The 27,396-nt window shown below is 34.4% G+C and overlaps 4 protein-coding genes across 18 annotated transcripts in view; 3 read left to right on the plus strand and 1 right to left on the minus strand.

Moving 5' to 3' along the window:
- The window catches only part of Cngl (Cyclic nucleotide-gated ion channel-like), a 400,426-nt gene extending 395,316 nt beyond the window's left edge, over positions 1-5,110 (plus strand). For 8 of the 10 annotated variants that reach the window (XM_076128118.1, XM_076128120.1, XM_076128124.1 and 5 more), the window contains 6 exons: positions 65-255; positions 610-760; positions 1,073-1,203; positions 1,336-1,481; positions 1,862-2,053; positions 2,321-5,110. In XM_076128118.1, coding sequence (XP_075984233.1) covers positions 65-255; positions 610-760; positions 1,073-1,203; positions 1,336-1,481; positions 1,862-2,053; positions 2,321-2,461 — 952 coding nt within the window. In that variant the 3' untranslated portion in view covers positions 2,462-5,110. The remainder of the gene's footprint in view (positions 1-64; positions 256-609; positions 761-1,072; positions 1,204-1,335; positions 1,482-1,861; positions 2,054-2,320) is intronic. The other 2 variants (XM_076128122.1, XM_076128121.1) reach the window with 2 other exon arrangements.
- Positions 5,111-5,181: 71 nt separating this feature from the next.
- LOC142981461 (uncharacterized) lies at positions 5,182-8,786 on the plus strand. 3 transcript variants are annotated; one of them, XM_076127399.1, is made up of 4 exons: positions 5,182-5,399; positions 5,644-5,766; positions 6,351-6,409; positions 7,431-8,785. In XM_076127399.1, the coding sequence occupies exons 3-4, from the start codon at positions 6,390-6,392 to the stop codon at positions 8,698-8,700; spliced, it is 1,290 nt and encodes a 429-aa protein (XP_075983514.1). In that variant the 5' UTR covers positions 5,182-5,399; positions 5,644-5,766; positions 6,351-6,389; the 3' UTR covers positions 8,701-8,785. The 3 variants fall into 3 exon arrangements, with proteins under 3 accessions (XP_075983514.1, XP_075983513.1, XP_075983512.1); XM_076127398.1 differs by lacking the exon at positions 5,644-5,766 and having other exon boundaries at positions 7,431-8,786; XM_076127397.1 differs by lacking the exons at positions 5,182-5,399; positions 5,644-5,766 and having other exon boundaries at positions 6,042-6,409; positions 7,431-8,786.
- Positions 8,787-10,788: 2,002 nt separating this feature from the next.
- HDAC3 (histone deacetylase 3) lies at positions 10,789-15,982 on the minus strand. Its single transcript, XM_076127400.1, has 7 exons — positions 15,524-15,982; positions 14,719-14,907; positions 13,132-13,406; positions 12,575-12,762; positions 12,177-12,317; positions 11,894-12,003; positions 10,789-11,757 (listed from the first exon to the last, which is right to left on the minus strand). The coding sequence occupies exons 1-7, from the start codon at positions 15,762-15,764 to the stop codon at positions 11,600-11,602; spliced, it is 1,302 nt and encodes a 433-aa protein (XP_075983515.1). The 5' UTR covers positions 15,765-15,982; the 3' UTR covers positions 10,789-11,599.
- Positions 15,983-16,201: 219 nt separating this feature from the next.
- On the plus strand, positions 16,202-24,657 carry LOC142981936 (protein D2-like). 4 transcript variants are annotated; one of them, XM_076128104.1, is made up of 5 exons: positions 16,202-16,351; positions 18,080-18,201; positions 20,877-21,000; positions 22,957-23,170; positions 23,832-24,657. In XM_076128104.1, the coding sequence occupies exons 2-5, from the start codon at positions 18,091-18,093 to the stop codon at positions 23,968-23,970; spliced, it is 588 nt and encodes a 195-aa protein (XP_075984219.1). In that variant the 5' UTR covers positions 16,202-16,351; positions 18,080-18,090; the 3' UTR covers positions 23,971-24,657. The 4 variants fall into 4 exon arrangements, with proteins under 4 accessions (XP_075984219.1, XP_075984221.1, XP_075984220.1 ...); XM_076128106.1 differs by having other exon boundaries at positions 16,209-16,351; positions 18,105-18,201; XM_076128105.1 differs by having other exon boundaries at positions 16,213-16,351; positions 18,083-18,201.
- Positions 24,658-27,396: the final 2,739 nt, after the last annotated feature.

Consider the following 27,396-nt stretch of genomic DNA (forward strand, 5'->3'; position numbering starts at 1 on the left):
TTAACGTATTATTTATGTTACTCTCCCATTAGATACGATTTATGTAATTATTCTTCTTCGTCAGACCAATGTCACCCCACACAACATCCGAGGATCGTTCCCTCCTCTCTCCGGAGCAGTCCAGCCTCCGTGCGTGTCGGCGAGCGATGCACCCCTTCCACTTCTTCGGCAGCCACCTGGACAGCACCAAGTCCAAGATCAAGAAGACGCTGTCAGTAGACACGGGGATGCATCACACTGGAAAGAATGAGAGGAGTGAGTTTTCATGGTTCGGTCGTAAATTCCAATACAATAACAAAACATTTTTACCTTCAGCCCTACGTGCAATATGTTATATATTATATACCTTGCACCTGTGATATTCCAACAATTTGTGGTATGGGAAGTAGGTAGTGTAATAGGGAAACAATTCGATACATCGTCAAACACTCTCCGTTACGTACTGAAACACTCAGTAAGGTTTTTGTGAGACCAAATATCAAAATTGATTCAAATACTGACTGACTTATTTTTTTTAACTCTGGCTTGCAGAAATAAAAATGACAGTTTATATTTTGTTTTCATTTCTTCTGGTCGCCGTACAGTACTATTCTACATTGATTAAATCAGGTCCATTTCCAGAACAAGGGCGTCCGCGGCAGCACCGCAAGTTCAGTTTAGGTTCGTTCTTCGGCTACCACCGGGGCGCGGCGCACAAGGCGACCAACAACTGCAGCGAGGTCGTGCTGGACATGGGCAGTGACTACAGCTGGAGCGATACGTAAGACTTGAAAAGTTACTAATCTAACTTTTAACCTTATCTTCTGTTCATTTATTGGTGACAAACAGAACTTCAAGTCTATTCTACAACCGTGGCGCAGTGGTTTAGCTCTCCACGCCACTACTATTGCGTCGGGAGGTCGTGGGTTCGATTTCCACATGAAATGCGATCCACAAAAATAATTGTTTCGGGTCTGGATTTACTTTGTGTTCGTTGTTTGTACGTTTGTTAGAGTCCCCGCGATACAAGAGCAATCTGATCTGATTTACTTTGCAATATTGTGTGCTTAACATTTAACTGTGTACTTTTCAGGACATCAACATCGTCAAGTAGTGACTCAGAGTCGATGCCTCGCACGCCGATGTTTGAAGAGTTTGTGGAGAACAGCTCGCGACGCGGACGTGCTAGCAGCTCTAGTCACGGCAGCATGTCGCCCATAAGAGGTAAATTTTATATAGCCTTACCCTCATAGAAAATAAAAGAGGTCCTTGGGCATTATCGCTTGCTGAACAAGACAGTCCAAAATCAATGTGACATATAGCTCTTAGTCTGAAATTATTACTTTTTCATTCCAGCATTGCCAGGAAGTGGAGGGGATTGGGAAGTAATGATGCTAGCAGACGAACTAGAAAAGCGAGAAAGGGAGAAAGAGAGAGAAGAGACCCGAAGACACCACTACCCCACCACTCTAAGGGACTTGGAAGAGGTAAAACTTGTTCAGGTATTGAATCTCTATCATAGGGATGTCTGCTATCCCAGTTGCTTGTATAATTTGCACAACAAAATTACTTCTTCTTTTTTGTACTAAATGTTCTTTATTTTATTATTCTTCAAGCACAGTCTAAGCGGTTTCACTCTGGGCGTTTTTCACACATCTGTCCAGTATTAAATACGAGATAACAGAAGAGAAAACACCCAGAGTGAATACCCTTTGAGAACTTTTACGAATCGATGTTTTCTATTTAACACGGCAGACTTTTATATTAATAGCTCACTAAAGCTAAAAACAATTGGACAATGCACAAAAGCTGATGCAGTTTCAATTTGCTTTCTTCGTTATACACTACATTTGGGTCCGCCATCATTAGTGTTACATTATAGGAGTCAGACACGCCTCACCGTGAGGACAGTCCGGACGAGTTCTCTACACTGGAGGAGTCTAACTCTTCGTCCACCACTCACCTGCTGTCGCGATCTGTCAGCGACGCGTCCCACAAGTCCCTCGAGACCTCCTTCACTGAGCACGCGCCGCGACAACCGAGGCAACTGCGAGTAGGATCTGTTGGGGAACCGGTAACTAACCTATATTTTGACTTTTCTGCTTTATGATACCCACTTTCTTCTCCTACGCATTTAAGACATCCAGGATTTATTTGTTCAGGAACAAAATGTAACAAGACACTAATAGGATACTTTTAACTGCGGGAAATCTTCATAAGTCACTATATCAATGAATACGCCAATGGGCATCACGGAAGACTCAGTCATCCACAAGATGTTTATTTGGTCGAAATAATGGTACATAATAATGTATTTAATTCATAAATTGTGTATTTACAGCCGCGGCCCGAGTCGTCCCTCCGCCAGTCTCGCGGTCTGATCCTCCGCGCGGCGAGCTTGGACCGCGAGCCAAACGCCGGACCGCAGCGACGCTTCGGCTCCGTCAAGAGCGCCAGCACCGACTCGCACAAGAGACTCTGATCCCTCGGGCCGCGCGGACTGCTCCGGGCCCGCACACACCCCGCCCCACACGACACACACACAACACACACGCCACACACACGTCACACACCACACGGGGCACTACACGATAAGCATAATAGCGGTACGAGTACTCCCAAGCGTAAGGTTAAAGAAGTTGACCTAGAAGGTACAGCTAAAGGTTTAGGTGATAATGAAACATCCAGTCGGAACGATGATCAGGCAATCGGAGGTAACGATAGAGAGATTAGAGATAAAAATGTAAACGAACGAGAGAATGAAACGAACATATTCGAGCACGTAGACGGCGGTCGATTACTGATCGTTATTATTTTATTCTACGACGACTTCGACTATATTATTTTATTAGTACTACGATAAGAACTGCGTTAATATCGTGTGATTCGTTTTTATGTAAAACTTTCTATCTTATCTAACTATCGTAGTTTTTATCCTATCTTAGATCTATTGTAGATACTTTAGCCCTTAGTGTTTAGTATTTAGTATCTGAATAATTTAGTGTTATAATTTAGTTTAGCCTCGTTGTGTTGACTGTGCACAAATAAAACATTATTATTGTCTATTTCTAGTGTGTTTTCAAAACATACTTTGATGGTTCCTCCTGTTTCACTTACTGCTAAGTAAAGTATTTTATTTTACTTGTATTTATCTAGTCAAATAAATCTAGTCATGTTAATACAATTTTTAAATCCAGATCAAATATTATTTTCAATGTTACTCAATGAATAGCTTGTTCTTATTATTATTTAAATACTTACATATATTTTATGAAGTTGTTTGTTAAAATAAATATGATATTTATACACCTACAGAGTGGAAGCATTTTAATAAAGATTTCCTTTATTATGTCTTACCTTACAAAAATTAGCACAACATAAATGTATTATTATTGAAAGTTAATATAAAATAAAACAATCCTATTAATTTATGAAGTCTTGATATTAAGTAGATAGGTAGTCGTATAAAATATATAATTTTAAACAAAGTCCGTTTATTTATTAAATTATAGTGCCAAAACGATAAACTATTTATTGTAGTCTCTTTTAAAACAATTTATGTAGATGTTATGATTATTGTAAATAATGTATTAAGTAAAACGTTTATTCGATTATTATTGTACATTAGAGAGTTATAACTATAGATATAAAAAGAGTTTTAGATAAATATGAAACTTAGATATTATAGATCTATCAATTATGCTAAACTGAAAGTTAGTTAACGATAATAAGTAAACAATAAATTATAATTTTTAACCCCTAAATGTGTAAGGAACTAGAGAGATGAATTAATATATCGATACAGAGTAAGTTATTACGCGCACTCTGCGACTCAAATATTATTAAATATATTAATCAAGAGATATGCTCTTTGAGAGAAAGGAGCATTATAAATAATATTATAACAGAATATAATGAATGTTACTACTTCTCAACAACAACTCATAAATCCTTCGGTCTACGCTGTCTACGAACTTCTACGATTCTACTACGGTGCTACGAAATTCGTAGACTTAACACAATAGACCCGCTGTGGGTGCTATAACTTACTTTACTTAAATACTTGGTATGTGATATAAACACTATTTCTGTACTACCAAGTCATTTGTACATAAACAAGCAAAGCCCTTTTCACTATTTATTACTACTCTTGCCTATAAAAGTTAATTTGGATGAATAATTATTATGTAAAATTAGTTTATTTGTATTAAGTTTATCTCTTCAAGTATAAATCGATTTTAATCATTTCTGTATTATCTGTATCATACTTCAGCGCCGTGCTTGACCGCTATGCGTGAAATAGTATTTCTTCTACACTGCTGCTGCCATCTGGTGAATTTTGTTGGCAAACATTTACCCGGTCGAGTTAGTATTGTACCGGAAAAAACAAATTATTTGAACCACGTTTATTGTTATACAGAAAAAATCCGAATTTCGATATAACATAATCTAAAATAAACAGAACTAACAACTGGGTACAATTTTACATTTTATAAAGTAGGTACCGAATTATAAATTGTTTTGTACCGTAGCACAAGCTTTCATGATTTCTATGTAATACGTTATTTATGATAATAATGCCCAATTATTATAAGGCAAGATTATTATGATTGGATAAATTAGTGTAATAAGTCAAAGTTAAATAAATAAAGCTGAATAAGGATTCCCGCGCAATTTCTTCGATTTAAATCTGCAAGCATTTAAATAAAGAATACCCTACATAGGTACTAGTACTTACTATAATATATTATAGTGTGCGTAGGTACTCACATGACAGAAGTACAATCCGGAAGCTTCTTCATTATTGCATATTCGCTATGTAGGTATACCTACTCTAATATAATTTATTAATTAACTGATTAACCACTAGCAACTGGTCTTTTTTTTAAAGTAACGTTCTCAGTGAACAATATATTTCTTTCTGCCTATGGTGCTATGAATATTGTTTTAATTTTTATTAAAAGTCGCTGGTTTGACTTGTTACACTAATTTGTAAAAAATATTTTAATCAGAAGCACTTTAGTGAGATAGATAATATCTATGACGAATGAATATTTTTAATTAATCTTAAATTATTAGTTTTAGGTGTAACCTCATACGAAAAAATGAAAATAAAATTAAAATATTGAAAATAAAATGACTTGTTTCATTTTTTACCACGTCTACCCTCTCTTTTATTTTTTATAACCAGCAGAACAGAAGTGTTTCGGATCATTTTCCGCCATGCTTGCTTTAAGAAGGCATCATGATATTGTTATTAAAATTTAATATCTTCGTTACGTAATTCGTAATATATATATAAGTACATTAAACTTTTTTACCGTGCAAGAAAAACTATGTCCATGACTTTCATAACCTTGTTCGATTATGTAAACAGAAAGAATTTAAGTGCAGGAGTACCTAATCCAAGAGGAGTGGAGGTATGTTCTTAAACTTTTATACTTATTGTGGGCATTATAAATTTGGGAAATTCAGAAACTTTTGACAAAAAATATCTAAGAATTATGTTTTGGTCTACGCCATTATTTAAACCCGAGACCTCTGCATAGTCCATCTTATGGGTTCAGCATTATCCTACAAATTTCTTACAGACCCTACAGACTCATTTGTACAGTTTGTTTGCACAAGAAGCTTGATATAAAAGATAATCTAAGCGGATTTTAGTTACAGCTCGTCAACTAAAAAGTACATAATCAAATTCTATTAAGGGGAGATACAACTTTTGATCAAGCCTGTACTACCTAATTTATTCTCACAAACTACCTACCTGAGCATTTAATACATCTGGTATGTACCTATCAAATACTGAAAAATGAGTCCTATTGTACTAAAAATCGTAATGAATACAAAAAACATAATTTGTCGTAGAACCGTCTAAATTCGTAAATGATTATTAAATCCAATAATATTATTACGATATCTACCAACAAGTAGGTATTCTGTACCTGCAGCACGTTTAGTAGATATTCAAATAAATTACAGTACATTTGTTTGAAAATCTACTAAACCTGTTAGTGGCAAATAGTTATTTGTAACATCACTAACATACTGCAGGAATTTCAACTGACATTAGCTAGCTGTCAAAATTAAGAAATCAATAGATGGCTGGCGATTCATCAAAATAAATAAAGTTGGAGATTAGACTTACTGAATAATGTAATACCTAGAAAATAGTTTTACATAAAAAATACCAAGCTGACATACTCACATAAAACATTACAAAATTATCATTTGGATAGCTTAGGTTTTTGGATATGTCGCCCACAAAGCAACCCTGTAGTTTAACTAAATTGTGCGTTAAAAGTTGTATTAGTCTTATTAATTCTGCTTGTTATGTTATTGAAAAAAGTTATCCCGAGAGTAAATTTCAGGAGTGTGAGAAAGAGGTAATCAAATTGAAGCGCTACTTGATGGCTATGCTGCCAGCCAGGTAAATGCTTTGTTTTTATTTTATAGTTTAATCTTCATTTCTACTATACTTTACACTACACTATTTACTTCTTGATATAAAATTTCTACTTATTAACTCTAGTCTCATATAGAGTAATGATAATTGTTGAGAATAATGTTTAACTACATATTAATTTATTATTTATATTTTGAACTGTAATTGAATAAAATTTAGTAATAAAATTACAACAATTAAAATCTAAGTCGGAAATATATTAATCCTGATACTTGTATTCTACTATTAACAATGTTACATTTGAAAATTTATTATAGAAGCCTCATATAATATGTACTATTTATCTATTTATTTTTAAAAATATAATTAGGTAGGTTACTCAAGCAATGCTTACACATTTCAGTTATTTATTTCATTCATGAGTTAGTCTCCTGAGTCAGTAGTTTTGTTTTTAAATTGGCTCAGTTCCATATCTTGGTTGACATTGCATTATTTTAGTAATAAAAAATGTTGAGCAATGTTTCAAAGAACTATAACACATTTCAGTGAATTAGCAAAATTATATGATACTAAATAATGTACTACAGGGGCTACTATATATGTGTAAATTATGTCATAATGAGAAAATCACAAGAATGTGACAATGTGTAAGAGCGAACTAGAGACTCGGACAAAATGGTTTTATATAGTTTGCATATTTGTAATGACCTGAGTGTAGTTATCTGACAGAGTTTTTCACACTAATATCTTAGATTCCAACACCTTTTCACTGTTCTAGCAATTCATGACTTGAGTCTTTTAACCTAGAATAATAGCTTGGAAAATTTATTGAAGAATAGCCTTATTCTGTGGAAATTAATAAAAATAATTGTGAAATATGGCAATACAAAACAAAAGTTCTGTACTGCTATGGGGCTAATAAATATGTAAAGACGATTTATTTGAAGTGTAAACTAAACCTGTGTATGTGCTCTGAATATCAAGCTTGCTTTGGTGTTCAGAAGATGTTACATTTTAAATATTTACTTGTTTTTTAATGTTTCAGGTTATTTGATGTCCTCTGTTCAGAAAGAACATGCTGCCAGTACCGCGGCGACCCTCGGGTCCAGCTCCAAGTATTAACGCACCCCAACATGACAGTCTTCCGCAAATGCGACCTCGATAACAGCATACCTCAACGGTTCTGGATCGAAACTCTCGCCAACTTCGGCCGCTTGGTAGTTCTCGACCTCAAATTCATTTGCACTGATGAAATCCTACAAGTTATCGGCGTCCACTGCCCTCTACTAGAAGAAATTAACATTGTCTCTAGAGTAGACATCTGTAAATCCCTATTTAATGCTTCCGTTTTAATTAGAAATGTCTCCGATGCTGGCCTTTGCTCTATTACAAATTTAAAACAATTAAGGATATTGGCCATGGATCCACCGCGGAACGAGCGCGCAAATCGTATCGGTCGTTGTGTTTCTCAAGCTGGTATTATTATGTTGATCAGTGAACTTCCATACTTAGAAGAATTGAGAATCGAGTCCTGCGATATTGGGTCTACATTAATAGGTACTGTAATGGATATCGGTCCACTGAGTCTTAGAAAAATAAACTGTCATTTCGCTTCAGCTGATGGTATTCGAAAATTAATAAATATATGCCCGTTTCTAAGGGAATTGTCAGTAACACACTTGTCAGAACATAACAAAGATGCGATATTGGAACAGATCTCAATAAGTGAACTGAGATTAAACAGGCTAGATCTATCGTTCTTTTCCTACACGGATTCAATGCAGCAGTTGTTGACGGTCAAGGGCAGCTATCTCACACACTTCTCACTGTGGGAAATTGACCACTCTTTAACGATCGACGCAGTTCTATCCCTCGGTAGGTGTTGTCCTAACCTGAATTCGCTTTGTATCATGACTCAGTCTAAATGTTTAGTTATACCAAGGTATTTTAAGCGGCCAAATAAGATCTTCTCGGAACTCAGAAATTTGACTCTAGGTAATGAAAACTTCAGTATAGATAGTTTATTGTCATTTTTCTTTGAATGTACAGACAATTTGCAAAAGTTAATTTTAAAATATCAAACTAAGACTAATATAGATGAAACTTTATTGCATTTATTGAAAAATGGACATTTAAAAAACATTAATTACTTATGGTTGGACTGTACATTAGAGGTATCAAAGAATGTGGTAAAGCAAATAATTCAAATGTGTGAAAGATTACAAATGTTCACAGTTGATTTCTCAGAGGAGATGACTGATGTACATAAGTACATCAATGATAACAATTTGGATTTAAAGTTAGGTAGTTATTAGGTTGTGTCAGACTATTTATTATTATTGTAATTAATTAAAGCAATAAATATATTATTTTTAAATAAATTCTAGTTTTATTCCCCCTTTCTGATTTTTTGTTAAATAAAAAACAAGTATTATTCAGGCAGTCAATTATTTATTTTACAATATTTACAGGCAGACAGTACATCGGTAAAAGAAGGCAAGGCATTCAAACGCTGTAGAAGGCCTGATGATGCTTCTAAGTTTGAATGTAGCAAGTTTTTTTTTATTGCAGACACACTAGCAGCTATCAATATTGAGTTACTTTGTAAGCCAGATATGAACCTTCATGTAAGTACAGTATTAATAATTGATTAATTTGTAAATCCACAAAATTAAAGGTACCATTTCTATGCACGTTTGATATTTGTGTCAAAATATTAAATTATCTTGATAAATGTTTTAAAAATTTAATTAATAAACAATGATTTTTCATACTGTAAAGTGACCTTAATACAAATTTCATGTCACATTATTCTTTTTACATTATTTTATCACGAACACCATCTGGCTCTTGAATAAATCGGTCGACAAGGGAACTTATTTATCATACTTTTAAATAAGGAGAAACGAAAGAAGTTTATAGGTACCTATAGGTCTAAGCTATGCATCGACTAGGTTAAAATCGGAGCGTACGTAAGTATTTGTTTCATTGTATTTATTTCTAAAATACTGCTTACACATCGGCATTTCGTTCGGTGCAGTAGAAATGAATAAATAGCTACAAATCTTTACGTTCCATATGCCCAGATTCCGACCCACGAAGCATTATAGTTTTCAGGAATGATTACAAAATATATTAATCGTAAAAAAACATTTAACTATGTCTACATTGTAGACAAAAAACCCATTTCATTTAAAACAAATTAATTATTTACTAAAATTATCTTAAACATAATACAATAATCTAACAATTCTGTTTTGGGAAGACTTGTAGTCATTTTTGTTTTTATTACAATATGAGTGAACGTACACAAGACTTTCATGCCGAAAACCATAAAAAATTCCAAAATTAAGTCATTCAGCTATTTAAATACTACTATTACTTTTACAGAAAATCTACACAAAAAACATGATAGCCATCAAAATAATTAAATGGAGTCGGTTGTATAGCGAAGTTATATTAACTATGCCTATGTTTTGAATACACAAATATCATTTTAAGCATCGTGAAGTCAAATTTATAAAAATAATATCCTCCTTTTCGCTAGTCGGGTATACAACATGGCTGGAAGGGAACATGCTTAACTATTGTACCTTATTTCAGATAACCGATAAACATGCTATGATTACTAAATATTATGTACGTACGACTATTTCATAATGTAGATAAAAGTGAGCCATTATTGGTCAACACAAAAGGCACTATTGTAATACCGCAGTTAAATTCCTTATTATCGCATTCTTATGAAGTAAAAATATAAGTTATTCTACATGATTGAATGATAAAAGTTATTCAATTTCTTCCCAGGTTGTGGACCATTTAGCATTTATGATCTAAGCTTTTGAACAAGCTATTTGATAACAATAATGTATAATATAAATAACTATTTCATTATACAGGTGTGTGCACACATTTACTATATTGACAATATGGAATAGACACAAGTTTAGTACCGGCCATTCAATACGGACTTTGCCTTATGTTTACTTTACAGCATCTATTGATTATAATTCCTATGAGAATCGAATGGTAGGCGCTCGACACCTTGTAAGCACGTCGAAGTAATAGAGAGAATATAGGCTGTTTTTCATTAGTCCGTATTTGAATGTACCTCCTGATAGACACGAAAATACCACTTGAAGCCGTAACATAAAGAAAGTCAATATCGTCATTGTATGCGAGGTAATAGGCCGTTGCAAGGTAAAACAATCCGTATTTTGATCTTGCTACCTCACACATTTCTGGTGGTACGTCAGCTCTATGGATGAAACCACGACACTACATTGCGTCAACGCATTTATAACACTTGCGACGCTTGTCTTTAAAGCCAGTATCGATGTGTAACGTCGTTGTTGCGATGCATTGACGCAACTCAGTGTAGTGGCCTCGCACTATGTGTACCATTACCCGAACCAGCGGGTATGCCTGTAACTACAATCTAACCTAAAATAATTTACACATTGTCATAAGTTTTCACTCATATTCTTACTGTATCTATGTATTACAAAAAATAAATTATGCCTATTTAATATCTAGGTGTATATTCTAAAACAGCGTTATATAAACTAGATTGTAAACTGAATTATGCTATAACTGTGAAGTTCAATTACCAATAGGAATATTTGGACCATGAAACTCACTCATTAGTTGATGATTGACGTCGCTAAGCACTTCTATAGCGCAATAACATGAATATTAGCGGAGCAATCAATATTTCAGACCAATTTGCACAACTGATTCTAAGAATGTGGCAAAATTCTCAAGTAGTTTTTTTGTAATTAATTGAAAATGAACTTAATTTGAAGGAACATAAGATCCATAATAACTTAATAATAGAGAGAGAGAAACTTCATCTTTTTTCTTGTCCTTATCCCATGTTATGTGGGGTCCGCATATGGTATTCTCTCAAAAATATACAACAGGTCGCCTGCCTGACCTCTACACTCCTTGGGAATCTAAAAAAACATCACTAGCACTCTATTTAAAACTATAACAAAAAGTTTATTGTCAACTAACCAATAAAAACCGTTCAAGAATTTCACTCAACACTGTCTTCTCATTACACTATTTAACCGTCACAGCAACTAAACATGCGTCACTAGGCAGAACACAAACCGTCCTAAACACTTCACACACTCACTGAAACTTCTTTCTATATCTCTTGTAACCCTTTACGTGTCAAATGGCCAGCGGGTCAGTCAGGCCATTCGTATGCTATGCCATAAACTCTCCTTCCGGTTCCTTGTCGTTATCTTTCTCATCGTCAAAGAACTCGTTCTTGGGTTCTACTGTCTTGTCTGCTTCTTCCTGACTGATGCGCACGTCTGGGTCCGGTTCCTCTTTGATTCTGTATTCTTCTGGGAAGAAGTCGCCTGTGGAAAATAATTAAAATGGTGTAGATGTTGCCATGTAAAAAAAAATTATTAAACAAAAACCTGTTGGGGTGTTACAATACCAAAAGAAATAGGCATGTAGAAGAAATGTGTAATGTAAAACATCATTAATTACCTGGCACGTGGGTCATCTGTACGGCGGGCGAGTGCTGACACATTTTGAGATTGTCGTAGACATGCTTTGATATCGCCTCCAAATATTGCTTGCTATTTGCGTTATTCGTGCTGTAAATATAAGAATAATTAAAATAAGGCGAAAATTTCTTCAAAATATATTTCTCATTCCACTAATAATCAGTCATATTGTTATTTTTTTAAGAGTTTGTTTAAACGACGTCCATAAAGTACACTCAGGCCCTACAAATATGAATCATCAATCATGATATAATTTTTCTTACCTGCTAATTTCAGGATGTAGCTGAAAGTCAGGCGCAAAGAACTCTAAATACTCAGTGTAGGGCAGTTCATTAGAGATATTCTCGTCGACCAGTAGCGATGTCTCGAATGTCCAGCATCGAGCCACATTGCGAAGTGTGTAGCTGTAACATTAGAAAAATGAAGAAGTTAGTTTCTACATTTGACAATTATTTTACCATATTATAAAACTACCAATCGTCCTTCCGTAGGTACATCACGTTTTTAACAACAGGCAATAACATTCACAAAGAAAATTTAAGTGTAAAATTCAGTGAGATTTTGTACAACTTGTCTGAAGTATGATGACGATGCCAATTTTTTTATAACGATCGGGTCTCATGAGTCCTAAGTGGGCTGTATATAACAAGAGTGCACTCACCCTCCACCACCTACAACAAGCGTAGGCACATTGAGGTTCTTAACAAACTTGACGCACTCCCCGTGCCCTCTAGTGGACAGAGAGAAGCAACCAAGCCTGTCCCCGGCCAGAGAGTCGGCGCCGCATTGCAGCACGATCGCCGTGGGACGGTAGAACTCCATCACGTTTGATATTACTGGCTTGAACACCTGCAAATACATGGTTACTTTATGAATTAAATAGTTCCGAAAGTTAATGTCGAGTCATCAACAAAAAATTGACAGACAGACTAACGTCAGGGGCTATGTTAGTTCGAAAATTTAAACTTGAAGCAGATGATTAATGACAATTTCTGCTAAGTGGTGAGAAACGGATAGTTAAAAGTTATGGTACATACTAATTTGAGGAAGGGAGCAAACTATTATCCCAAAACTAGTTTAGTTATAAATTGTGCCTCTTAAGGTACCAGAGAAATTGCCAATAAGGAAAAAGGTTGAAAATACTTTCTCTTATTTTCGCGGCTATAACAACATAGTCACCAAATGGCGTTCAAATACAACATAAAAAAGTAATCTCACCTGAACATAGCTCTGATCATCAATACCCTCTTTCAGCGGTACATTCACAGAATAATACCGTCCACTCTCAGCGCCAATCTCATACATATCTCCCGTCCCAGGGAAGAAGTAGTTGCCATACTTATGGAAGCTGACTGTCATGACGCGATCAGTGAGGTAGAAGGCTTCTTGCACGCCGTCGCCGTGGTGCACGTCTATATCTATGTAGAGGACCCGAGGGTGGTATTTTAAGAGTTCTAGAATCGCGATTACTATGTCGTTTACGTAGCAGAAGCCTGGAATAAGGAGTGAAAATATTGAGTTAGTTTATGGACTGTTTTCAATTACTATATCTGTTGTAAATAATGGACCTCCAGTTTCCTTATAAGGCAGATACTTTATAACTAAATAAACAATTTTTGTGAAGTACTTTTATAAATTCCTAATAGAATATCTCATTTAAAACAAGCTAAATATTTTTTGAATACAGTTTATAATAATAAATTTAACCCATTAATGTCCCACTGCTGGGCAAGGGTCTCCTCCCGTAATGAGGGAGGGGTTAGGCCTTGAGTCCACCACTCTGGCCAAGTGCGCGTTGGGGACTTTGCATGCCCTCAATAAATGTATTAAACAAATTTTTACGCATGCAAGGTTTCCTCACGATGTTTTCCTTCACCGTTGGAGCATGTGATAATTATTTCTAATACACACATAACTTCGAAAAGTCATTGGTGTGTTGCCTCGGGTTCGAACCTGCGACCACTTGCGTGGGAGGTGTCAACTTATACCACTCGGCTATCACTGCTATTATTAAATTACTATTTATAGATTTGCGAAAACGGCTACTATATTATTGTAAGGAACCCTAAAAAACCATTATCCTTGATGAAGGTAGTTATAACATTAATTACTCAATACAAATCCAAAATCAAACATAACTAAGCTCTTAATGTAAACAACTGTGCTTTATCTCCCACAGAGATTACAAGTTATTACCACTCAATAGCATTGTCAACAAATATTATGAACATGCATTAACTCTATCAAAATATACAAATATAAATAAACCTGCTTGGTTTGTATACTGTATTAATGGTAAATTGTATTGGGTTAAGTATCAATTGGGCTGCTATATTTTATAAAAGTATCAAGACTGAAGAGTGCAGTATACTTCTGTTTGCAGATAGATAAGTAGATGCTCTGCCTATACCACATACTTTTCAAGTAAGTTAATAAAAAATAACATTATTTCTGTACATTTTGGTATTTATTTCAGCTGTAATAGTTGCAGCAGAAAGTTATTACCAAACTATAAGCTTTGCTTCATGAAACCTGACTTTTATTCGCATATGGAATAGAAAACATTTTATTCCTACTTCCTACAATATAAAAATGCAAAATACAATTTTATCTTAATGATGGTTCTATAGTCCTAATAATGTAACTTTATACCATTAATGTAAAGCTTTATTTCATAAATGCTTTTTTATTCTGGACATTTCATTTATTTTGCTTATTATAGGTAAGCTAGTAAAGTGAGTAAGCTCCCTTCTAAAAAGTTATAACAATAAAAGATATTTAAATTTAAATTGGTGTCATACTAACCAGAAGGTTCAAACTTCTTAGCATGATGTAGCCCTCCAGACCAATTGATAGCTATATCACATGCATTATTGTTGAGTTTCATGGCTCCCTCCAGTGAAGCACCCGTGTACATTGAGCAGAAGTCAAACAGACCCTCGAACACGGGACAGTCATCTCCTACATTGTAGTGGAGCAAGTCTTTGGAGTAACCTGAAATATAATGATTTCATTATTAAGTCTATTAGTGCCGTTGTTTAGTCTCTGCTTACTCTATGGCAAAAAGCAAGTGTAGTGGGTTAGTCTTTAGTAACCTGAAATATAATGATGTTGTTAATAAGTTTATTAGTGTTAGATCTCTGCCTACCCTATCGCAAAAAGAGTGATTTTATGTATGTATGTTTGTTATGACGTTATACAAATGTGGTGGAACAAGTCTTTAGAGTTGCCTGAAAAATGTTTTTTTTTTGTTATTTATGTTGGTGGTGTTTCCTGCTGTGTCCTTGTGGTAAAAGGTGTGATTTTATATAGGTATGTTTGTTATAATGTTATGCAAATATAGAAGTGTTTATTATGCATAGGGTGAAAGGTTAGATACATCATCTTGCATACATAAACAATGGCTAATAAATAAGTATGAAACAAACACAAATAAACTATAGCAGGCATGATTGGAGTGGTCTTCCGAAAAATGTAATGAAGGCTTGTCATATTCTCAAGTACACTTTTTGCGAATAGATGATGTTTATCAACACAAGCATCATCACATAACCTCAAGAACTCTAAGTTGTTGTAAATTAACTTGTGATAGAAAAACAAGTAAACTTACTTTGTATATTCTGTGGGGTGACATTCTGCAAGAATTCTATATAGTCCTCGCTATGGAAACGACACATATCGTGAGCGCTTGCTCTGTACGGCTTGTAAATTTGCATCTTTTTGTGAAGCCCATAGTTAAGCACCAAACTATGTGTTACAGCTAATCTATGAGGTTTCATCGGGTGCCCCGGCCCGTAGTGGAAGTTCCCGACGTCTGCATTGTAAAAATACGCTACCTTGTGTTGAGTCATAGTGGATAAACAAATACGTACTCCTTCAAAATCAAAATAATACCAAGCACCAAAGCAATAACTAATAAACGTTTTGTTAACTGTATGTCACCAAGCATCTTCTACTCTTTACAGTAGAATCATTTTTGCTTGATATTAATCACTTTTTAATATTAAAAAAAATACTTTATTTACTGTAATCAATTCTATAAAACACGACAAAATAGTCAACTATCCTCATGACGTAAATGACGTTTGTAATTTGACATGACATTTTGTTAGATACACGCGCAGATTATAAATAATTATGAAGCTTATAATTTTATACTATATCGAATAAAATAATATTAAAATAAAAGTATACACAGTTAATCAATATATAAAATTAATGTTTGCTATAAAACATTTCAGTTTTATTTATATTTTTTTTCATAGTTTATTTGTTATCTTGTTCTGTCAATATCGTTTCGTGATAAAAATTGATAACGTTGTCTATAAATTCACCGGCTCTCGGCTCGTGTTTCGGACTGACTGACTGTATATTTTCTGCTTTGGTACAGAGTTCAGCTGTTGTTGAAGTTTTATTTTTCGTTGATTTCTGCTCTAAGGTAAGTTCTATAGTGTTTAAACTTCACATCCATTCCCGTAACGATTATTAGGTGTAGTTTTACCAACTCAAATTGAAAGTAGCACCGAAATCTTACTTTTGCATTCTAATTGAATGATTGCATGCCGGGGGGGGCCTGACCGGTAAAGAGATACCGAAAGAAAAACAAACGTATTTCGTTGGTTACGTAAGTTAGAGTCTTACCAACCAGCTTAACTGCATCTTAATTAGAGTTTTGATGGTTTTAGTTTACCCGCGCCGGGCTAATTTCACAAATTATAGAGTGAGACATAGTTTGCATTGCATTGTTCCCATATGGCGCAGTGCATTCACTGCACTGTACCTAATCATCCCAAAATATTATATTTATATTCTTACATTAACTGTATTATGTCTCATAGAATTTATTATCCATTGAAATAATTTGTAACCGAGGGCATAGCATATAGGTTAACATCAGAACAACTCCCTGAGGCAACAGAATGGTCACTTTTATTTCTGGTCCAAAATTGTAACCTGATTGTAAAGCACTTATTAATACAATTAAAAGTTAAGTAAATAGTATAGGTACCTACTTATTGTATTACTCCTCAAGCCAAACTTTTCTTGTGATTGATGAATTCCAATATTTTTGCAGTTTATTGGATTATTAATAATCAATTACTTTAGTACAGTGGAGTTAGACTTGGAATAATACACAAAAACATAAACTATAGGGTAGTAGTACCTAATATAAATAAACAAATTCATTGGTTCATCCAGCACTCAATTTTGAAAATAAATAAATACTGCACAGGCAACCATAGAGTTACCTTTTTTGTTATTGTTCAGTATTATCAGTCACCTTTATTTTGCTTACTTATTCCTTGAATCCATATTGTGCTATGACCATATTCTGTGTCAGTAGATCATGTTGAACATTGGAGGGACAATGATGTTGATGTAAAATTGATTGACAAACTGACTCCCACACTTGACCACTATCTAACTATAATGATGTGTTTTACTACTGTACACTTGATGACAAAAGTTTTAAGTAGTTTCAACTTAAGCAAAAAGTTTTTACTGGTGTACTACCAGTAAAAACTTTCTTCTTTTTATTACTACTGGCCAGCATGTTTAGGACAATTAACTATATAGAACCTTTTTTAAACCATTGATGGGTAAAGTGTTACATATAAAAAAATATTTAATTAAACATTGTGGTGGTGTGTTTGAAACCAGTAGTTCATGACCTGCATTTAAAATTTTTCATTAATATATTTTTTTATCAACATGAATCCATTTCATAAACCAATCACAAAATTTAATATTAAGTACATCTACTTAATATGAAATTTTCTGAATTCAGTAAAACTCAGTATTTATAATTAGTTTGATGCATCCCTAAATTTCCAATCAAAAAGGAAATATAAAACCTTAACTAGCCTGTATACCTACCTACTATTTGCTTTAGAATGCTTGTCATGTTTGCTTCAAGCTGTAATTTACTGTTACTTCTATTCACAACTGTACTCGACCAGTATTATTATACATCTGGCGACACAGTGACTGGTTATAACTTATATAACGCCTCACAGAAAAGGCCAATAGCGGCAGTCTCTCGCCGTAGGTACACGGCCCAACATCATCGCCAATCTTAAAAAAAAAACAATATTCCTTGTTTGTGATTGCCACAATATGGCGCGAATATTGAGATTACTGAGATGTGCGATTGTTTTGTTAATAGCAGACAGCACTATGGTCAATTTTAGGGTGTTTGCACGAGCGATGTCGACCGTGGCGAAGAGTTTCAAGGAGCACCAAGTGGTCAGCGATGTCGTGCCGGTGGCCCCTACAGCTATCGCCAATGTAAGTACTAATCTTTTACATACCTACTACTAGTTATTCAGAAATCTTTATTATTTATTCATATGGGTAAGAAAATCGATAGCCGAAGTAACTCGTATTTTTAGAAATCGATTGGATGGTTACGAAACGAAAGTCCAGTGAATATTTTATTGTACGGCCTGAGTTGCTGTGATGAATATTATTGTAAACTTTGTTTATGCATTATTTTACTGGTATTAACAACTTTTTGCATAAAGATTATCCGCAGCGTACGGAGTTCTTCTGACGCTTTTTTTCCGATAAATGTAACAATAAATTAGATTTCTATTATACTTGCAGAAGGGCCATTAAATCATCATAATAACACCCAAACCACATATTTTATTGGTAGTAACTGTCAACCTGCGTCTGAAATAATAATGTACACTACCTAAAGAAATATTATTATAAGCATAGGTTTAATACTTAAACGAGTCAGTCAGAAATTTCTGGATATTTTTACATTTTTACAAAATTTTTTTATGAATTGTTGAAATGAATTGTAAAATATTATTCACTTCCTACTCCTCTGTAATGTAATTTAAAAAAATAAACGAAATAAATAAACCGGGAAATACTAATGGTACACGATCATTTGAAAGTTGTTCTTTCCATATAAAATCAAAAGCTTTATACTAAATTGACTTAATTGAATTTAACTTCAACTGCACGTTTGGCGCAGTGGTTTAAGCGGTCACCTCGCCGCAACAACCGTAGCGCCGCGTGTGGTGGGTTCGAATCCCACCCGGGACAAATCTTTGTGTGATGAGCACGAGTATTTGTTCTGAGCCTGGATGTTAATGTATCTATATAAGTATGTATTTAGAAGTATATAAGTATGTTTATCAGTTATTTGGTTACCATAGTACAAGCTCTGCTTAGTTTGGAATCAAATGACCGTGTGTGAGTTGTCCAATAATATTTATTTATTTAAAATATTTATTATTTATAAAAAAATATTTAATTTCTATTTGAAGTTAAGGTTATTCAAAATTCGACATTTCTACTTTAATATGTAGAAGTACCAGTAGTCCATAAAATTCAATTAGCAACTGCAACAATGAGTGCCTACGAAGGGCAGACATTGTACGTTTAAACCACGCAAAACCGGTTGTGATCTCGATAAAATCTTGGTTTTGAGGTGAAACGCATTACCCAGTTACGTTGATTAGAGTTAACACACGCAGATGTGTGGACCAGAAACACCTCGCTAATGGCTTGACGGTGTCAACTAGGAAGCGTTGAATGGTCACGCGAAATTCACATCGTTACTGCACTATTGTTGTTTTTTTATCAAATGTGCGATAGGTAGCCGATAAGATTCCATTGGTAGTATCATGTACCTAATCTTAGGTAATTGATCATTTTTTTCCCTGCCATTTGTCTTTATTCATTGTGTAAGTGTCTCTTGCTGGGTAAACGATTGGTTTCCGAGTTTCATTTGCCTGGGGTAAATTCTGACCTGTCATTCTGTAATGCGTTACCGGGCAATCTCTGTTTACGTTATGTTAATCATCTTTAGGTTTCACTTGCGATTGGGTGGGTAGACTAAGAGACAACTTTTCTGGGCGCATTTGAGGTAGATAATATTATAAGGTCAAAACTCGTACCTAGCTTAAACTGTAAGCTGAATTCACCTGAAACAGTTGGCAATTAAGGAACTGAATAAACAACAAAGTTTTTGTCATAAACAGATCGCGTATCGCAAAAAAATCCTTAATTAATATCATCACCTTGAATGACAAAAAGTTTACTTACTCGTAATTTTATTTTAAGCCTCCTAGAAACCTGTTCGGATTTTAAGGCTATTTACAGTTCTAAAAATAACAATGAATTTCCTACTCATATAATTTTAGCATACGATACGTACGTCATTAGTCCAGTCAACAGCTACTGTTCTTCAAAATGCTTCGTAATCTTATAATTAAAGGGCTTAAGGTGGAAATATTTACAGCAAGAATACACTAGAAAAAATAATTCAACATGTAATTTATCCACAAACTAATATAGAGTGGGTATAATTTTAAGGGCGTTCCTTTCATCTGTTTCAAACAGTCATCCGTTATTGTCTATGATTACGCGTTTGGATAGCATCCGTTAATAACGACGATGATAAAAATAGCATGTAATGATATCTCATTTGCGGCAAATAACGTGTGCTTATGTGATATATCATATTAAGCTTGTTAGTCTTGTTAGTGGCTAGTTAACTGTTATTTACACTGACAAATGAGTTTCATGACGTCAAATATAAATTGCCTGTTTTTTAAGCACTGAACTATCTAAAAGTTTGCATCCGAAAGGAAGTACTTTCGGATGCAAACTTTTAGATAACTATATTTTTAAATATATTATTTGGTTTACTTTTGATAATACAATAAAATTTGAATGAAGTTTGTGATTGGGAATACACGATAGTTATTAAAAAAAAGAGATCTTTAAAATTTTATAAACTAGCATTCTATAATCAACCAAGAAGCCGGCAAAGCTATAAAGCCCTTTCGTCATATTTCATCAAAAGTTTACTTTATTTCTTGAAAATGACTTCTGCTGTAAAAGGAAATCAGATGAACGCTTAGGCACACTATAAAGCTACTATAGTCTTGAATTTCTAGTATAACTGGTTATTTGTGTTAACAAAAGGTATTGCATTACAGGTGCTGTACCCGAGCGGCGTGCAAGTGAGTGAAGGCAATGTGCTGACTCCGACGCAGGTGAAGGACAAGCCTACGATCACGTGGGAGGCCTCCCCTGATCAATTCTACACCGTCGCTATGACTGGTGAGTACATTATATACTAACATAGACATAACTCATACTCACCCTCGATTCCTGAGGTAGGTACATTTAGCGGTAGTTTATCTATTCAGTAACGTTTAAGTTTGAATAGATAAGCTACCGCTAATTGTGACTCAGAAACCGGGCATTATTCTTTATTTTTCTAGCGCTCTTTTGAATATTTCTGTGGCGAGGTGGTATTGTATGCCTTCGCAGAAGTCTTGGGTATTATTTATGGGAATGATTAGTAGCAAATACTAGGGCCAGATTCACAGTTTGTGATTAAATGTCGAATACACTATCTGCTATATAAAGTGACATCAATATATGTTTGAAAACAACTTTTAAAATTCCATGTGATAAGCTAACTGGTACTTATCTTGAGGTAGTGAACCTATATGATACGTAAGTATCTAATGTGTGTATCATATTCATCAATTAGACCGACAAAACGGTACGTCTATTATGTCAAGACAGAATGTTTTATAATCACTCTATTCAAATAAACTATGTACGAAATATAGACTAAAAACATCCGCTAGTGATACGTACATAATATATAATAATGATTAGATTGTCATCATTCTAATGCCTAAATATTATGATACAACAGAAGTAACGGCTCATCTCTTACAAATCGCTTTTGATCTAGATTGGTATAAAAGGCACAATCATTTACTGAAACGAATATTGAATCTTGACCGCATAAGCACCAATTGCCCAGCATTGGGACATTAGTGGGTTAAAAAGATCAGACTTGCTGAAATTTATGAAAATTGCATTACCTAGTGCCGATTTCTTCGAGAACTTGCTAATTGAATATCCATTTTCGGTCTCTTGCGATATCTTCGCTTTCTCCATAGTTCTTTAGTAAAGTAAAACTTTCAACTTCAAAAATATGAATTAACCAAAAAAATATTCTTTCATCAAATCCCTTCGCTTTAAATTATATTGCAATAAGAGAAAATTCCGTAAAAGTTGCTTTTATCCCTTCATGCGACTTGGCCTTGAGTTCGATAACGTCCCATCTTTTTAAAATATTACGTGATCGTCATATATTTCTAGTGTTGACAAAACATTGCTTAGTTCCGGTGTTAAGTGTAAAATCATTTACTGAATGTTTTCAGAAACTTGCTCTTTTTAGTAAATCAACCGAAAACTATACAAGTGCTTCGTCGTGATGTTACGCCCCGGTTAATACTTTGTTTTCATTCAATTAAGGTAAAATGTTGTATGACTAATTTCTGTTATAATATTTTAAGAAATTTTAGAAAAAAAATGAAATTTTTGATAAAACATTTTTCCATAGACAAAAAAAATACATAGACAACAACGTTTGTTGGGATCGTAGCAAGTGGCATTCTTTGCTCATTGCCTACCCATCAAGAAAATGATAACGCTAATGTTAATGGCGTGATTTTTAAAGATTTTTTTACCTATAACACAGACACAACTTTTTCGATTTTTCGTCATATTATGTGCAATCAGTTGGTATAATAGAGAACTTTACTTAATTCAGTCAACTACTTCTGATGTCATTTTACAGTGACACTGCGTTCTCAAATTTCATTACCCCATCCGTTTATCAGATTAAGCCTGTTAATTCCTGAAGTCGACTTTACAGCGAACATAAAACAGTTAACTTTAATTCCTAAAAACTAGTATAAATAACTTTAACCTTCTGTGACTACTCTCATACTGTAACAAGTTAACACAGACTGTTCACAATTTTTAAGCCAGAGTATTTCCTAAGTGTTTTCTGTCCTAGAAATAGCTACCTTAAATATCATTCTTAAATTTTAGACTTCGTTTAGTAAAGCACCACCTCAGGGTAGGAGAAATCCTGGACTGTTTCCCACCATTAAAGCAGAAAGACCATTCTTTGTGGATGTTAAAGACGATCTTGCTTCTGGATAAAAAAATAAATAATTTATTCAACTGTTACACTTTCTTTCCCAGACCCCGACGCGCCATCCCGCAAGGAGCCCAAGTTCCGTGAATGGCACCACTGGCTGGTCGGCAATGTTCCCGGCACCAACGTGGCCGCCGGAGACACTCTGTCAGACTACATCGGCTCCGGACCCCCGCCCGGCACCGGCCTGCACAGATACGTGTTCCTGGTATACAAGCAGCCCGGCAAACTTACCTTCGACGAGCCTGTACTCACTAACAGGTAAATTAATATGTTCTTATTTTATTCACAACAGTTGAAAAATTGTCGTTACTATCCATCCGCTGTGTTTCTTAGGCCCCACAAAGATTAAGACTTGTTTGTAAAGTTCCTAACTTTTCCGGTTTGTAAGTTTACAAACCGTTTAGATCTCTCAGAAATGCTTGGTTTCCTAGGACTTTCTAATATTTATATCCTTTCAATTGTAACGCATTTAGTCAAGGTTCAAGGTGTAGGATCGTATTCATTTGAAGAAACATCTCAAACTTAGTGCATATCACCTTTTGGTCCTTGTCGCATTTACACTGAAAACCTTCGACACGCCGTATATTCGTTATAGTATTAATACTTAATAGAGAATCTTGTGTCACATAATACGACCCAGACCCTATATTTATTTGTTGATTAGTTACCGATGGATTGTCGAGACGTTAATTATCATTTAGAGGATAAAAGATTTATCCTCGCCGCCATACGGTCGCAGACCATATCTGAAGAGATAATACTCGAACCATTATTTTATCAATACCGTACGTGATCTGCACACACAGAATAATTATAAAATGTCATTGTTAAACAGCAAAAAAGCAGATAAAATATTATAGACAATTTTATTCGTATAGTCACCCAATTATTTTGCTAATTTCTTATCATTTGTTTATAGATCTGGAGACCACCGCGCTATGTTCTCGATCGCGAAATTCGCCAAGAAGTACAACTTAGGCGATCCCATCGCGGGCAATTTCTACCAAGCAGAGTACGATGACTACGTACCCATCCTGTACAAGCAGCTTGGCGATTAAATCACATACAACGTGCTTATGTAAAGAAAAACACCCTAGATAGTTTAAAAACGAAAACAAGTCTCAATATGATGTTTTCGTTAAACATGGGAATAGTTGTGTGACAATATCAAGCAATAATCGGTCATAGACCTATTTCTAGCATTTAAATTTGCTTTTATTAGAATTTTCTTTATATAAGCACATAATATCATCAAAAAAACTTGTGTATTTGGTGATTACTGTGTTTTACAATAAAAAGTAAAAGTTAAGGATTCTACGCGCTGTGGTCCATGTTATCGCAATAAACAAGAAAAAATCAAATTTCTAGGCTTTTATGAAACTGACCTCAGACAAATTTACTTATAGGTAAATACAATATTAAGACTAGATTTGTATAATACCTATCATCTTAATAAAGAGGTAAAAACTTATAAACTTTCTCTATTTACTTGGTCATTGTAAAACAGATTCTCAGATTTACTTAAAAGGTAAACAAGATAATTTTAACACAAGATTTGTTTTGACGTAAACTCAAACGTTATCAAGTGATAAGTAATCGCCAAATACACAAGATGTTTGACAAATTTAAATGATTTTATCATCGTTATATATCACATGCTGCAGTTACTGCATTATATTGTAAGAGAAAGTGTATAAGAAACGTTCTAAATTTACTTCTAAGGAGTTATTATAGTGATTGCCTTACAAATATCATTGTTTTATTTATTTACCCGATGGTATTGATGACAGGTTATAAATAAATATATGTACCTACTTAATTATTCAAAGACTTAAAAATACTGTCCTTATTATAGAACGAGTTGAAATTAAATGCAATTTTATTTTAAATTGACTTATCATTGGTTGCTGAAAATAAACGTATTTTAAAAAAGCAAAAACGTTTGGTTCAGACTATAAAGAATGTGATAATATTATCTCTAATTTGTTTTAATTATTCAGAAAACACGAATTAAAGTAATATGGGCACGTGATAACTGTATACGACCACTTTTTATCGAAAAGTTCTCAATTTTTTTACGTAGGTAGAATTACCTTTAATTAATTAATTATGCTACAGCGTAATTTTTGTCTGTTTCGTATAATTTAAATTATTTTAATATTCTTAATACCGCAGCAGTGGCGAAGGCTCCATATAACCCGATTCCTACCGGCTTTACCTTTGGAACACTCCTAAAAATGCATCACATAAATGTGTATTATTCTCAAAAAAAGATCGTTTATTTAAATTTAATTCTATATTTATTACGACATTCATCAATATTTTCAATACGACTAATTTAAAATAAATAAATGAATAAACGCCTGCTCTATTTGTCAAAGCAAAAGCATTGCATTGCATTACCGAAAATTGCCGTCAAACAACTCGACGGCGCGCGCAGGAATCGCGTAAAGGGAAAAAGATGTCGATGACGTCACGCGGACGTACTTTTCTATGGCGCGTTTTACCGGCGAGGTAACCCGGAATTCATCGGCTTATTGGGCGACTAGTAGGTACAACAGGCGCAGCGGCGCGGGCGGCGCGGCGCGGCAACTAGCGAATGTGTGAGTGAGATGCAATGATATTTAATGAGAGAGAGACAATGAATGCAATTTTTGTGATGACATTTATGATTTTAGATTTAGTTTTGTTTTCATTTTGCGCGCCTATTTTAGGTTATTTTGGATTATAATGTTTATTATATTTGGATGAGTTAAATTGTGTTAAATTATCAATGAATGTTATTATTTTGTGTAAAATCGTGGTGTTTGTGTGAATGTACTGGTCGTATCTAACGTGTATTTGTAAGTATTACCACAGAATAATAAGTACTGTATTACTTTCATTGTTATTGTTTGTGTATTGCGATCATGGACAACAAGTAAGTAGAAGTAGAAGCAATAAATATTGTATTAATGTTGTAGAGTGTAGACATTGTTTTCAAAATGCTCCTAGTGCCAACATGTACCTATCTACCTACCAAAATAAATAATACAGTATGCAAAGGACATGATAAGTATTTTAAACATTCCCATAAGTTATTCTCTACGATATAACTTTATAAATTTATCAATGGCTTATCGGTACCTAGCTGTAGTGTTTTTATTATTTCTCCGATTCCTCATCAATAATTTCGTTCATAGGTACTTAGTTCTTACCTATTATGAAAGTAGTTCGGTAGATCGGATCGCAATACAACGATTTATTCTGTTTACGTATGGTTAGTGGTCGACCTAGTGTCAAATTTGTTCAAGCCGCCATCGCGTCGGTCACCCACCTATGGAATGACCGCACTAAGAGTTGCTTAACATTAGCTTAAGCAGTTTTAGCTCCGGCTTGCCTTTTAACAAAACTCACCCTTCGCCACTGTACCGCAGTACCTACTGGACACGTGATACCTTTCTCTGATCCTGTCCTTTTTTATAAGAATGGGTCTATGCCTGAACCCCTTACACTGGGTGCATATTGGGGATTTGATTAAAAAAATAAATATATCGACGGTCCCTACGTACAATAACCTAATTGCAAAACGCAAATTTTACAGGAGAGCGGTTTGAAGTTTCAAACACTTGTATCTCAAGTTCTATCAATCGCAGAGCTATGAAATTTTGCACGAAGTCTTTGTTTGTTGTCTTTTATGAGAAAATAAAATAAAAACGTTAAAATATATTCATTTTATGTGCTATTGGTCACAACCGTCGTTTTACATCGGAAACATTCTGACTAGCATTTACCTAAGTGGTACTTACTGATCTTTACTTGGGGGATTGAACAACGATCTAAATTGTAACTGCCTTTTACTAAATTTTACGTTGAGTATAATATTAAATTACGGTGTTTTCATACTGGGGGCCATGAGGTAAGGGCTGATAATAAAATAAAAAGAAATATTTTAAAAACTTTTTTCATTAAATTCACAATAGGCAATCCTTTTCTTCATCATAAAGATATAAAATATTACATAGTAATAATATTGAGCAATCATAATTAGGTACTTGTTGAATATGGTTGCTCGAGAAAAATGTTTCAAGTATACATCAACACTTCCAAAGAAGGATGATGAAGCGGAGATCGAGAAGGATCAAGAAGCATAATATACGTTAATATGCCTTTACTTAGAATCTCATCTGTATCCGTATGTTCAAAATCTTACTTACGCAAAAGAAGTGTGGGATGCATTGACAATAATTTTTGAAGACAAGGGAATAAATAGGCGCATAACTCTGATGAATATTGTCTCTTGGATGAAAAACTGGAAAACCAGCGATCTGCTGTCATGAGTCACGCTCAAAAGCGTAAAGAAATTAATCAAAGTTTCGATGACGATTTGGTTGCCGTGGTACTTTTGCGAGGTATGCCTGATATTTACCGACCATTACGGATGGCACTAGAGCATTCGGGAATGAAGATTACTTCTCAAAATGTTCGGCAAAAGCTTCTACAAG

This window comes from Anticarsia gemmatalis, chromosome 20, assembly GCF_050436995.1.
Source record: "Anticarsia gemmatalis isolate Benzon Research Colony breed Stoneville strain chromosome 20, ilAntGemm2 primary, whole genome shotgun sequence".
Classification (NCBI taxonomy): domain Eukaryota; kingdom Metazoa; phylum Arthropoda; class Insecta; order Lepidoptera; family Erebidae; genus Anticarsia; species Anticarsia gemmatalis.